This window comes from Onychostoma macrolepis, chromosome 20 (assembly GCF_012432095.1).
Source record: "Onychostoma macrolepis isolate SWU-2019 chromosome 20, ASM1243209v1, whole genome shotgun sequence".
In the NCBI taxonomy this organism is placed as follows: Eukaryota; Metazoa; Chordata; class Actinopteri; order Cypriniformes; family Cyprinidae; genus Onychostoma; species Onychostoma macrolepis.
This window is the reverse complement of record NC_081174.1, coordinates 26,224,747-26,238,757: the sequence shown is the minus strand read 5'-3', so window position 1 is coordinate 26,238,757 and position 14,011 is coordinate 26,224,747. Positions and strand designations below refer to the sequence as shown.

Here is a 14,011-nt window from a genome sequence, read left to right as displayed (position 1 = left end):
TTTTGCCAAAAAAACAAGCTGGTTAACTTTTTCTGGTTTGAGTAGGCTGCGAAGGGGAGTAATTATGTTGCCGGCTGCGCTAAACACACGCTCTGAAGGGGTGCTAGTTGCGGTAACACGTATTTTTTTGCCAGGTTTGCCATTAAAGGAAAACGGCATCTATTTTCTTTCCACCAGTCCAGTGGCTTGTCATCACCATCAATTACTTCCTCTTGTAAGCAAGACGTGATTTCAACCTTCGAGCAAAGTCTGCAAACTGCCTGCGTGACATCAGTGGGGTCACCTTTTTCATCTGGTGTAAACCCGAAATATTGCCAAATAGGCGATGTGGCATTTTTTTTTCCCACAAACTCCATCCTCCTTGTCAGAATGATAGACGGTCCTCATTTCCCATGTGTCATTCCGCGTGATAATTAATAATTACGTTAATATTTAAATAAAAGTGTAAATAAAATGTAGACTAATAAGTAAATAAATGATCTTATAAATAAGCAAACAAATACATAAATAAGCAAAAAATTGCCCCTCCCCCCGATTTATCATCCACAGTCTCCCTCCCACAGTCTCTTCCAGCTCCTACCATCAGGAAGATGGTACCGGAGCATCAGAGCCCGCTCTGCCAGACTGCTCAACAGCTTTTTCCCCCAGGCTGTGAGAGCCCTGAACTCAAATCACCCCGCCCCTCTCTGAACCCCCATACAATCCCCCTACCTCCTGTAACATGTAACGTGCAACTCGAAGTGTGCTACACACAGGTGAGTGGGCCTGTACAAACCACCTGTAGTAGCTCACTCTCCTCCTCTATGCGCACTAGTCACTTTTCACACACACTGCTGTGTGTACACAAATCCCACAAAAAGAACTCCGTAATATATGTATGTTTACATGCTCATGCACTACAAATCATCCTGCACTGTTCCCCAGCCAGCTGCTTGAACTAAATGCTTCTCCTTGCACATGTACAGTATTTATCTGAAGCATTCGTATAGTTTGTATAGTTTGTATTTTTTAGTTTGTATAGGTACTTTTTATAGATAGTATATTTATAGTCAAAATCTATCAGTAGGATAGCTGTGTATAGGTTTATATTGTCTTACTCCTTTGTTGTATGCCTGTATTTATGTAGCACCGTGGTCCTGTGAGGCACGACATTTCGTTCCACTGTATGCCCCGCATGTAGCGGAATGACAATAAAGCTCAACTTGACTTGACTTGATACTATCGTGTATCGGCGATCTTACAGGCTGACGATAGGACGATATGACAATGGGCATTATCGCGCAACCCTACATCAAATGCTCTCAAACTTATTTAGAATGGCAGCACTCTGTTTATCATCCATACTTCTCTGGCAAAGTGGCTCTAGGAACTCTTGGAATCCGTTGGGAATGTTCCGCACCACATCGCATGAGTAGCCATCCTCAGGCAGTAGGAAAGGCAGCTGGAGGTCAGGGTCCTCTTCAAGCTGTACTTCCCGCCCATCGCTTCGGGCCAGTTCGTCCGCCGTGTTCTCGGCCACAGCCACCACGTGATCAATCAGCTCCTGTGAGCACGAAGGGGACAATGATCATAATGTTACATAAGAACTCTAGTAAAACTTGATATGCTGCTGCTCTTCTCCTCCATCTCTGATTTGCTTTGAAGAGCGAGTTTTGGAAAGATGGGGTGCATCTAATTTAGTCTGAAAACGTTCCAGAACAGCTAACATCAGTTACAGCACCTTTTACAGTAATGAGTTTAATATTTCACATCAAACAAGAAGGTCACATTATGAGAAACCCTGAGGTTAGAGGAAATAAGCAGAGCTACTGTGAAAGTGCAGAACACCTGGTTCGGTTTATCTCAAAAAGGACACATGTCATCAGACCAGGACTACACAGCCAAAATGAGACAGTTCACTCACAGGAGGAATGTAGGGTTCATCAGGAGCGCAGTGGTAGTTGCTCAGCAGAGCGTTGAGCTGCAGGGAGTTGAGCTTGAAGCAGGTGTTGTTGATGTTCTGCACATCCTGCATGGTGTATTTGTCCATGGTGAGGAGAGTCGTTGCCTAGAGAGACAAGGGGACAGTTACTGGTTCGTAGTCCATCTAACTAGGAATGAGGGTTTTAGACCTTTCAGGCCAAGTGCCACCTTCGTTCAAACTAGAACATCCTAGAAGTACCATGTAGACACTACCAATATTCTCTCCCAGAAAGAATATAGTCTATGTATTACCATGTTATACAGACAAATCTATATTTAAATGGTATGTATTACAAATAAGAAAAAGTAAATAAAAAATATAATATATAATTTTAATAAACATACTACTACCACTAATAGTTTTTCTACTACTACTACTACTACTACTAATAATAAAGTATTTTAGCATTGTATAAATTCTGTGCATACCACAGGTCTCTACAATAATACAATTATATGTATATAGTTGGTTGCACTAAATTTGCTGTTGGGAAAAATAAAGACCCTTCAATTTGTCACTTGACAGCAAAGTCAATTTTCAAACATCATTTTTTAATCACCAAACTGAAATATTTGTATTACTAAAAAAAATAAATAAATAAAAACTGGTGATGAAAAACAAAACAATACTTTCGCTTATACATGTACATTTTAAGCTAAATTCTTGATTTGGGGAAAAAATTGTCCATGTTAACTGTCAACTACTCCATACTGGAAAACAAAAGATATGTGAAAGCATAGCAACATAACCTAAGGTCACATTTTTATAAATGATGCATGTTGTTCCTCCATCTAATAAAACAATCATTATATACACAACAGAATAAGCCATAAGAAAGCAACTCTGAACAGCTCAAGGGATTTTAATCCTGTTGTGCATGTACATGCATGTTTTGCTGATGTTGTAGAGGTAAATGTCTGCAAAAGAACAGAAAGACCTCTTTGTTTGGATGTGCCCACAAGAAAAATATTCATAAACGGGGCAAATCATGTCTCAATTGAAATTAACAATGCTAAAACATTCTTACTATTAAAAAAGGTATAAATAGCTAAAAGGTGTCTGTAAGGGATTGGTAAGAGTGCAGTAAACATAATTAGTTTAACCTATAGCTTAACTATAAATGCAGCTCTGTGAAAGATTGTGTATATATTTGCATGTGGTACCTGCACTATGCGACTGAGGTGGCAGTCTGCGGCCAGCTCCAAACCCTGTTTCTCAGCCCACGCCTCGATGTGGCTGAGCTGCTGTCGTAGGATGGCGCCCCAGTAGTGCGAGCACAGGCCCGAGTCGGCCTCCGTCACCAGCTTGTTAAAGAGCCACATGTTGACGAAGTGGAAGAGCTGCGAAAAAAGCTGAATGGTGAGGGCCGCATTGACACGACACCGCCGCAGAAGAGACATGGCGCCCGTTAGCGTGTGCAGAACGTCATCTGTGGAAAGAGAAAAGTCAGGGCCTTTAATGCAACATAAACAGAAACAATATCACTCCTTTATTTACTTTACTTGCAATTACAATGGTACAATCTTAAGAACTACCGCTATTAGCTGGAACAGATTATTTATACAAAAGGTTGAAAAACATTTAAAATGCATGTTTGTTTTTGTTTTTTTATATTCTCCTTGAACGCGTGTGTTTGTGTGTGTGTGTGTGTGTGTGTGTGTGTGTGTGTGGTTGGCCCTTGATGTGCATCACATTGTTCCTTGTCAAAATGGTTAGGAAACACTCTTCTAGAGAACTAAAATTGCTACTATATTGCTAAAGATGTTTTACATGGTTCTGGTTCATTTCAGCATATTTCTGTTGCTTAAGATGTTGATACTGCTCTAGTCAAGAGGGCATGTTTGTCCATTTGTCCTTTTCATTTAGTTGAAATAGGCTTGTCTTGTTAAGACTACTTGTCATTCTACAATGACCAAGACAACAAAGAAATTAAGATGTTGGAAGTTCCTGTAAAGAAACTAAAATATATCACTGTTTTGGGTAGAATATATCTGCTGTTTAATTTCAAAACCACCACTAGGTGGTCCCATATAACTGCATCTGTTGGTGAATCTTAGACAGTTACTGAACTGAACCTGAGCTGAATAATAACACCATAGTCTTTGAGCTGCTTTACATGGCAGAATTTGTTTATTCCTTTATCAGTTTATCATTCTAAAGCTGCTCTTTATAATATCTGTTCTGTATAAAGCACTATATAAATAAAGGTGACTTGCATCTAAAAACATGAGACTGGGTCTCTGCTCACCTATCTTGGGCCTCTGTGGGTTCTGCTCATCGGGATCTTCCAGGAAAGCTGGCATGTAGTTATTCAGATCCGACTGCAGGCAGTGCACCAGGTATCTGCAGGAACACACATTATTTAGTGTCCATATATCCACCATTGAGGGCCTAAAGAAACTTCCTGAAGAATCCCACAGTAAATCTGAGACCTGGCCGCTTCACAAACCGCACGACCCGCACAAAAGCACAGTTGTTTCAGCTGGTCATTCCAATGCTTAAAAGGAAACGGAGACACTCCGACCACAATGTTTGTGCTGAAAACCGGCCCCAGGACCGTAACTCTCTCTCATACACCTAAACTACAGCTCAGCCAATACAAGCCAGACCCAGAACATTCCTTACATTCAGCACATCCTGCCGCCTGATAATGGTTACAGGAACACAGTATGAACTTTTTTTTACAAATCACTTTTGTAATTGACCAATTACAATTAAATGGATTGTTTTCACGTTATGTAAATAGTCCTGAAATTTAGCTAGAATGTAATATTTAAAAGGTCAAAATTACATTTTATTTACAATATTTAATTTAAATACATACATCTTTATTTTATAACATTTTATATAACAAACATGTTTTTTGTTATTTATATATACATACATATACATACACATACACATACATACATATATACATATATATATATATATATATATATACACACACACACATATATATGGTATGTTTATATATTAAATATATTTATATATAATATAATGAATATAAATATATGCATGTAAATATTTTCTAAATATATACTGTATGTGTGTATCTATATAGTACACTCCCATATATCGTGAACCCAAAACTTTTATTCTGGATGTGATTAATAGCGATTAATTGTTGCCCAGCACTATGAATTATATTTAAATAAATATATAAATATAAATTGAAATATGCTGTATAAGATGTCAGCTCACTAAGTTATGAAACATACGTAATGTTTAGTGTAAATAAATATGCATGTGCATGCAAACACTCACTTAAAAGCCATCTGAACTAGGTGAGCGAGGACATCCTGTGCATCTAGCGTGATGCGACTCAGATCCTTGTCCTGTTTGATGAAGTTCAGCAGCTCTGAGGCGTTAGCCATCCAGAAGGCCAGAGCCCCGGCGATGTTCTTCTGTTTCTGTAATGCACAGAGATGGGCCGTTACACTCAGCTAAAGCAAAACAATCTGACTTACAAACAACAAAGAAAAGAGTTACAGCCATGAGAAGCACTGAGTAGCACTCCCAGGATAGACATGTGCCTCTGTCCAACCCTCCCGGCTTCCGACAACCAGTCACCGCGTCCAGACAGAGTAGAAATCATTCACGTGTTAGAGTTAGCTCAAGCTAGGCACGACTGACTGGGATGCTGCGGTGACTGGTTGCTCTGGATCCCACATCCCTGCAACACAGAGAAGGGATACACACGGTCCGGAACCAACCGGACCTCTGTGTATACCTGCACACGTCTATCCCACGTGACGACGACAGCAAACCCCCGCCCCGACCCTCCCGAATACGTCATACTGGCCACAGGACGCATCCATAAGAACAATGACGTTAACCACAGACATGAAGTCAAATGAAAAGGAAATTAAAAGTTTCCAAACAAAGCAAAAGAACATGGGGTAGTCTCTCATCCACACTGAAGTGCAGTAAGCAGAGGTCAAAAATGGAAGATGCCGCAATTAAAATGTTGCCGCAATCAGAGTTTGTTTTTTAGTATCACATGGTCCAAGTTGAGTCGTAATGAGGGGTTATGAACGATTGCGTCCAGCTGTAGGAGGAGGGATTACTTAGTTGGCTTTCTGTTATGGGGGGATAAAAGAGGCATGGAAGACGGAGCCAAGCCGACAGATAGAACAGAGAGAGAGAGAGAGAGAGAGAAACAGGAAGAATGAGACGCCTCCCTAGCAGTGCGAACTCCTACCTGATCACCTTCAGCAATCTCCTGTAGAGATAGTAGGTGTGGGGGAAGAGGGGGTGGGGGGGACAGACATCCGACAGGACAGAGAGAGAGACTGTCAACAACAGTCATGGCATGGACAGAATTCACAGGCATGTAAACACAGACATTCACGCTCACACAGGACAGGTCACATCATCATCTCGCACTCACTGCCGTATGGGACGTCCAAGTCATCTAGAGCAATTTTACTCAATTTTATAATTAATGCTGCAGTGTAAAGATATAGCTGCTTTTCATGTGACGCCAAGGATTACATTTACAGGCCACTAGATAAATGCTCTTTTTTAACTTAAATGAGAAATATTTCTTAAGCGCTACATCAGCATTTTAAAATGATTTCTGTAAGATCATGTGACACAGAAGACTGGAGTAATGATGCTGAATATTCAGCTTTGCATCACAATGATACATTACGATAATATAATGTAATATAAAGCAGTTCTGTTCAATTCTAATAATATTACACGTTTACTGTATTTTTGTCAAATAATGCAGTCTTTGTAAGCATACGAAACTACTTTCAAAAATTTTCAAAAATCTTTTGAATAGTGCAAATGTGCTAGAGAAATCACGAAAGATGAAAAAATTACTTTGTGTCTATAACAACTAGCAGTTATTTTTTGTTTTAAGAGAAAACTTTGATTTTAAAACTCCTGACGTTAACAAATCAGGATTTGACTAATGATAAACCTACTAAACATTTTGATCTGAGTAGATAAAAGTTACTTCATATAACAAAAAAAAAAACATCCAAATTCCAAACATCCTAATATTTTGGAGACCAGCTACCAAGCCTTAAATTAATTCCCTCTCTTTCTGAGATTATCTTTCTTGTTTACTATGTTTAGTTTCTTAAACGTAAGGCTTAAGATTTTGGATTTGTCAAAAAGTCAGAAAAAGAAAAATCAACATTTAAAAGGATTATGACAATAATTATGTTTTTTTTGTTTTTTTTCTTTTTTTTTTAAAGAGACAGACTGTATCCATTCATATAAACGACAGTCTGTTTTCTCATTTAAGATTCTGAACTCCATCTAAAGTCTTGTAACAGGCAGTCATAAAATGGAAGATTTATTAAAAAACTATTTGCATTTGAACATTGCTGTCAGACTAAGAGATATAGAGTTTGAAAGTCTGGGTGGGCCACTCAAAACCCGCAGGCGCTGACCAAATAAGATAAATAAACAGAGAGCATATGGATCTCATTTCTGAACTGTAAAGAGGCGTTTACATAGTTATTTGTGGTGACCAAATGATGAAAGTGAACATTGGCAATCCAATGAGGCCGTATGCAGTGACTTGATACAGTCGAGAAAAAAGCTTAACTTTATGCAAATGAGCAACGACTCCTCGTTCACATTACTGTGAACGATTTCACTGTTCTGTAGAATTTGTCTCTGCCCCTAATTTTTAATCATTATCAGTGAGTGTGATTCATGATTCACTGAGTTTGATTCATGCACTGATGATCAGTCTAGTTCATGATATTTATAAGAAAGGTTTGGAGTCAGTACGATTTTTTTTTTGAAGGAACTGAATACTTTTGTTCAGCAAGGATGCATTAAATTGATCAAAATTGACAGTAAAGACATTTATAGTGTTGCAAAAGATTTTGAACATTCTATTCAAAGAATCTTGCAAAACAATTTATCAAATAGCTTAAACACAAATGCTTTCAACACTGATAATAATAATAATAATAATAATAAGAACTGCTTCTTGAGCAGCAAATTTGCATATTATTTCTGAAGGATTTCTGAAGACTGTGCCATTAAATTATATTTTAAAACATGCTATAATAGAAAACGGAAATTTTGAATTAATAATAATTTCACAATAAGATTGTTTTATTGCATTTTTGATTAAGTAAATGCAGCCTTGGTGAGAATAAGAAACTTCTTTCAAATACTTTAAAAAAATTCTGCCAACCCCAAACCTTTAAACAGTAATGCATATACAAACACTTCTTTCAGAAGCAACAAGAAAATCTTGTAAAAAGTCATTCTAATTTTACATATCAATATGGCAGCTTGGTGACAATCGGAAGGTGTTGAATCAATCGCTGTGGGGGAAAATATGGTGCATGAATCAGGTAAAACAAGGCACAGAGACACAAACACACACACACACACACACGCTCAGACATCCACACAAACAAACAAACACAGGGGAAACACTGAGTGCAGTAGTTTAAGCACTGTTTGCTGAGGCAATGACCTGAATCGATGAAAGCAGAGTGGAACAAGCTTTAACACTACAACTACAAAAGCATGTATAATGTAACTTCACAGACAAATCTCTACATCAGAGCTACAGCGATATGTCTAAAGTATACAGTTATAACAAAATAAAGTCACAACTTCCACTGTAAAAAATAATTCAGATCAATAATTACGATCAGAAGATTATTCTAGTAAAAATTGCCAACACCCACCTGGATCACTCCTTCCATCATGCTCACCATCTTGTTGACAATGGCGATGACCTTGTGCGTTCGCTCAGAGGGGCTGATGTCGGGCCGGTATTGGCTGGACATGACGTAGCGGCAGGTCATGTACAGCACATAGGTGGGGGACAGCTTGAAATGCACCGTTGAGCTGTTGGTGTAGTTAATGATGGCGGATAGGAAGGCATCCTCGGCTAAGGGGGGGGAAAAATCATGGGATAGAGGAAGCAGAGAGAGATTTAATTGGGATGGACCAAGAACGCTCTGATGTATGATTTTAGCATGCAAATTTATTTTACCATAAAGTTGCACATGCATGTATTTTGAGCCTGTCACCTGAGCTGTAAACTCCACGTAACTGATCACACTATATTATAAATGACAGTGAAAAGCATGTGGAAACATCTACTGTAGTATAATAGTTCATTATAACAGAATTCATTTTGCAAAGTGTATGTATGTATGTATGTATGTATGTATGTATGCTGTTTGAAAACATGTATGTGAATCTTGCTTTTATATGCTGCTCTGCCATGACTGAAACTATCAAAACAAGTAAACAACACATTACCATAACTCGTAACTTAAAATAACACAAGACATAACATAACACAACACAACACAACACATTTCATAACGCAACATGCATATAACACATCACACATCTCATAACAGTAATAACGTGACTGAACATATAACCATAACATGACACCACATATTACCATAACACATAACATTTCACAACACAACAGATAACATGACAACACAACACAAAACACAACCACAAGACCTAACATAATCATAACACAAAGTAACAACACATAACAGGACTTTGTCATCTTATTTTGTGATGCTTTGAGCTATATATGAAAATTGTAAATGTACAAATGCGAATGAAACACATGAGCGATTATCTGCTCTGGGTTGTGATGTGCTGGTACTAGGCTCAGTCCATCCCATGCAGCTACACAAAAGGAAATTGCTGGCTTCTGGCATAATACTCACTTCTGCCACCTAACGGCATGGTGGGACAATTAAATATTCTATTATAATTTCTGTTTTTTTTTTTTTTTTTTTGGACAGATACATTTGACAGACAAAATTGGATAAGTTACAATATAATTTATCTTGACAGTTTTCTAGAAGTCATCAATACTTTCCATCCATTGATCTATGAGGCAGCAAACCATTAGTGATTTCTATAATTAGCTAGCTGTTTTGCTTTATAAGCAGCAGAGCCAATGAAAGAAACTACATGAAGGCATCAACCAGGTCAAGTGGAAATACTATGTTGTGTCTGCAACACCCGGAAAAAGCCAATGACAAAACATGAAAGCAAACAGAACATTAAAAAGCCTCCACACACCAGACAAATCACATGACCCAGTTCAGATCAGATCGCCAAAATTAAACCAGCACAGATCAATAGGTTTTGCTTTGCACATGGATGTGGTACTCACAGTTTTCCCTGAACTCGATGCTGGCCGGCAGAGAGAGTTCTGGGCCATCCTGGGACCTGCGGGGAAAGAATTGTTGCTCGATGAACCAGTTGAGATAGGACAGATTGACACCGCTGTCCACAGACGCCCACCGCTCCAGAGAGCCCGCTCCTGTCCTGCCATACAACATCCTGTCACAGATGCCAAACTGTGCTGTGCATGTTTGAATGAGCATTCTCATCTCCACTGGATTATTGATGACAAGACTGAAGCCAGGTGAGCAGCGGGCTCAGGTGTCTCAGGTTCAGACAGAGGAAAAGGGTTAGGTTACATATAGAGACCTGTACATATAGACCCTCACTGACTGATAGCTGACGTGCACAAAACCCACTGTTACTAAACAGAGGACGTAACTAACATGGCCATTCTACTCTACCTGCAGAGGAAAATCAACAGAATTCTGAATTATGCATCTGTCAAAATCATCCAAACAAAAGATAATAAATAAAAAGATTGCAATAATAATGAATTGTGAAAAAAGGCTAGGATTATTTACTTTAATTATAACAAAAATAATAAATAAGCATTTATATAAAAATTGTAAAATAAAATGTATTAATAAGATAATATTGTATTTTTTATTTTAATGCAATTCATCTTTAATAATAATAATAATAATAATAATGTATTATCATTATTATTACTACTACTACTACTTTCTTTAAAAAAAAAAAAAGATGCCCCTGGCTTTACTTTGCATTATTCATTTGCATAATTATTTTGATTATTTCCTCTTTCTTTTAGAACATTATGAACACAACCCAACAGGTTGCTTTTATTTTCTGCCCATTATTCTTAGAAAAATACATAATTAATAATTAAAAGTGTTGTGAAATTAAATAAGGTAAAGTGTGTTAATGCTACACTCTTATTTATTTGCAACTAAAAGAATTAGCCAAATTAGCCAAAAATATTTACATTTTACTTGGGATGCCAAGGTTAACTATTATACACACACACACACACACACAGAGTTTTGCGTAATCCTGGAAAAATTATCAGAACACTAAAGGCTGACAGGTCAAAACAGTCGAGACTTAACAAAAATCCTTCATCAAACTGAATAAATACACATATAATCTTGTTTTCTTTCTGAAATGACAAGAATTGACAATTATTTAAAATGACAATTAAATATTTTAAATGACTGATGGCCTCAAATCTCACCATGTAAATGTCAGGAATTTACATTTTTCAGAAAAGAAAAAAATTCAATTTGACCCATCTATGAAAAGCACACAAAGTCAACGAAATTCTGACCTTCCGTCATGTTTGTTAAAGTCCTGCTGTTCTCCTCTAATCATGGGTTTCACCAGGCCTCTTTCACTGTTTCCTGAGCGCTCCATCTCCAGCTTCCCTGAGCTCTGAAAGCACCAAATATCCCATCAGAGATCCATCACAGCACACACAAACACATGCACAGAGAGCCAAAAGATGCAGGCAGATGTGACACCTTGCTTGTAGGGAGGGCGGAGCCACTATGAACATCCCCGTGAAGGTCAAAGGTCGTCTCTGGGACACTTCTGAGACAAAGAGAAACACAAAAAAAAATGGAGGGGGGGGGTAATCATTTCAGCAGATGACAAGGAAGTAAACAGTATCAGTGGCCAAACAAACAGACACACACAATATAACCACCTGCATACACTCTAAAACACACAATTACATAAAACCTGAGCTGAATGGAAAGTCAAACAAAGGCAGCGGCCCACAGCCTCACGAACACCCGGATACATTTGTGTGTGTTTATGAGTACTGAAGACAAATCAATAACACGCCGGCATTCTAACCAGGCTAAATGAATGAGCAGAACCCCACAGCCTAAAGATACACCCGCACAGTGTTTGAACAAAATGACCATAAATTACAAAATTACAAGGCTACCATGTTCAACAGCTGTCAAACAGCTGTTCCCAGCTCTTTGCGTTCAGATGTAGAGACGTAATATATTCAGGTATCATCTATACTGCGGCTTGGGAGTGGGCAGTGCATCCAAACATTTCCATGACATTCATTACATTTCCAGCTAGAAACGCTTTACATATTAAATAACCATGCTGTAATATCTATTTTGGATAATCCAGTGAATTAAATACTTTCCAAATGAAAAAGTACAGTACTTTTTTAGGGAACTTGATGGACATAAACCAAAAGATATGATTATACTGATAATAAATTAAGCCTGGCATCAATGCAAAAACAGCTTCACGTTATGTAACTGTAAACAGTACAAGTAATATTATAAAATGTAGAGTTCTGACTCTAAGCCACAATAACAGCCTGTATTGTGAGAAATGAATGCGACAAGTAACATTGGCAACCATAAACAACTTAACTTCTTAAATTCAAAACATGTCCTGCTCTTAATTTTAATTTTACTTGAACTTTCTCAATCTTACAAGCAAACAACACAGCTGTCCTACTCGCTGATAGTAGATTTATCTACTGCGGTATTAATGCTAAAGCAAAGTTCAAAGCAGAAAATCAGCATATCAGAATGATTTCTGAAAATTTCAGCTTTGCCATCAATAATTAACATTTAAATATATATTTAGGGTTAAGGTTAAATATTTGTTTTTACATTATTTTTGATTAAATAAATGCAGCCTTGATGAGCGCAAAAAGCCCATTTAAAAGAATTCTACTGACCCCAAACTTTTGAAAAGTAGCGTATATAGAACTTTTTTTTGCATTTACCTGCGGTATGAGTAAACATGCCATCTAGCCTACATGTTTCCACATAACAAATCAGTAAAATCATACATTACAAGGACTGAGCCCTTGTTTGATCCTTGCCATCAGCAAGCATCCATGTCCTGGAATGAGCAGTGCTGTAATCCAGCAGAACATCAGGACATCAGATTAGAGATTCTGCTTACTGCCACAAACACGTTCGCAAAGAGACATGTTTTCACATCAAATTAACACAGGAAATGAACCTAATTGAACCTAGACATTACAGACGAATGGCCTAAAATAAACTCAGATTTAATTACTGCACATTCACATGCATGCCAATAGGATGCCCATGGGATTACTTTGCATTAAAAGTTACATTAAAATAACTCAGAAATCCAAAACAAGAAACAGGAATTAAATTCTGGAAAAGCTTTATAAAGAAGCTAAACAGGGGACAGCTTACATGTTCTAACAAAGTCATAATCTAATAAACTATTACCAATGAGGAGGGATGGGAAAATTAGTGTGTTATGCAATTAATGTTGACTGTTCAATGCCATAAAATGAATGCAAGCAATGTACTGTAGCATCTTTTTTTTTTTCCATGTCCTGAGGCTACGCTAATGTTTTTCACCACTTTTCACACAAACATAATAAACTGGTGTTATGAATCCATACATTATATTATATATTATATTATATTATTAGCAAAGCCTTTGAATGATTTTTGACATTTCTTTTTGTTTTTAATCTGTAGCACTTTGGGATTCTGTGTGAATATAAAGTCTTAGTGCGTTAAATAATTTATTATATTATAATATATTATATTACATTATATAGTATAATATAGTACTATATAGTATTATAGTTTGGGTATTTTTTAAAAGAAATTAATAGATTTATTTAGCAAGGATGAATTTATTTGATCAGAAGTTGTAATGTTACAAAATATTACTTTTTAAATAAATTCTACTCTTTAGAACAGCATTCCACATCAAAAAGTCTCATTGACCCCAAACTTTTGAATGTGTGTGTGTGTGTGTGTGTGTGTGTGTGTGTGTGTGTGTGTGTGTGTGTGTGTGTATGTATGTATGTATGTATGTATGTATGCATGCATGTATGTATGAATGTATATGTATATATATGTATATATATATGTCTCTGTCTCTCTATATATATAT

At 37.2% G+C, this 14,011-nt stretch overlaps 1 protein-coding gene across 20 annotated transcripts in view; it reads right to left on the bottom strand.

The window, feature by feature from the left end:
- afdna (afadin, adherens junction formation factor a) overlaps window positions 1-14,011 on the bottom strand; it is a 115,087-nt gene that overhangs the window by 35,308 nt on the left and 65,768 nt on the right. For 16 of the 20 annotated variants that reach the window (XM_058755529.1, XM_058755528.1, XM_058755530.1 and 13 more), the window contains 10 exons: window positions 11,605-11,674; window positions 11,412-11,515; window positions 10,113-10,168; window positions 8,641-8,846; window positions 6,168-6,188; window positions 5,231-5,376; window positions 4,212-4,306; window positions 3,127-3,392; window positions 1,904-2,047; window positions 1,345-1,543 (listed from right to left, as the gene is read on the bottom strand). In XM_058755529.1, the coding sequence (XP_058611512.1) occupies window positions 1,345-1,543; window positions 1,904-2,047; window positions 3,127-3,392; window positions 4,212-4,306; window positions 5,231-5,376; window positions 6,168-6,188; window positions 8,641-8,846; window positions 10,113-10,168; window positions 11,412-11,515; window positions 11,605-11,674 (1,307 nt within the window). The remainder of the gene's footprint in view (window positions 1-1,344; window positions 1,544-1,903; window positions 2,048-3,126; window positions 3,393-4,211; window positions 4,307-5,230; window positions 5,377-6,167; window positions 6,189-8,640; window positions 8,847-10,112; window positions 10,169-11,411; window positions 11,516-11,604; window positions 11,675-14,011) is intronic. The other 4 variants (XM_058755532.1, XM_058755534.1, XM_058755544.1 and 1 more) reach the window with 1 other exon arrangement.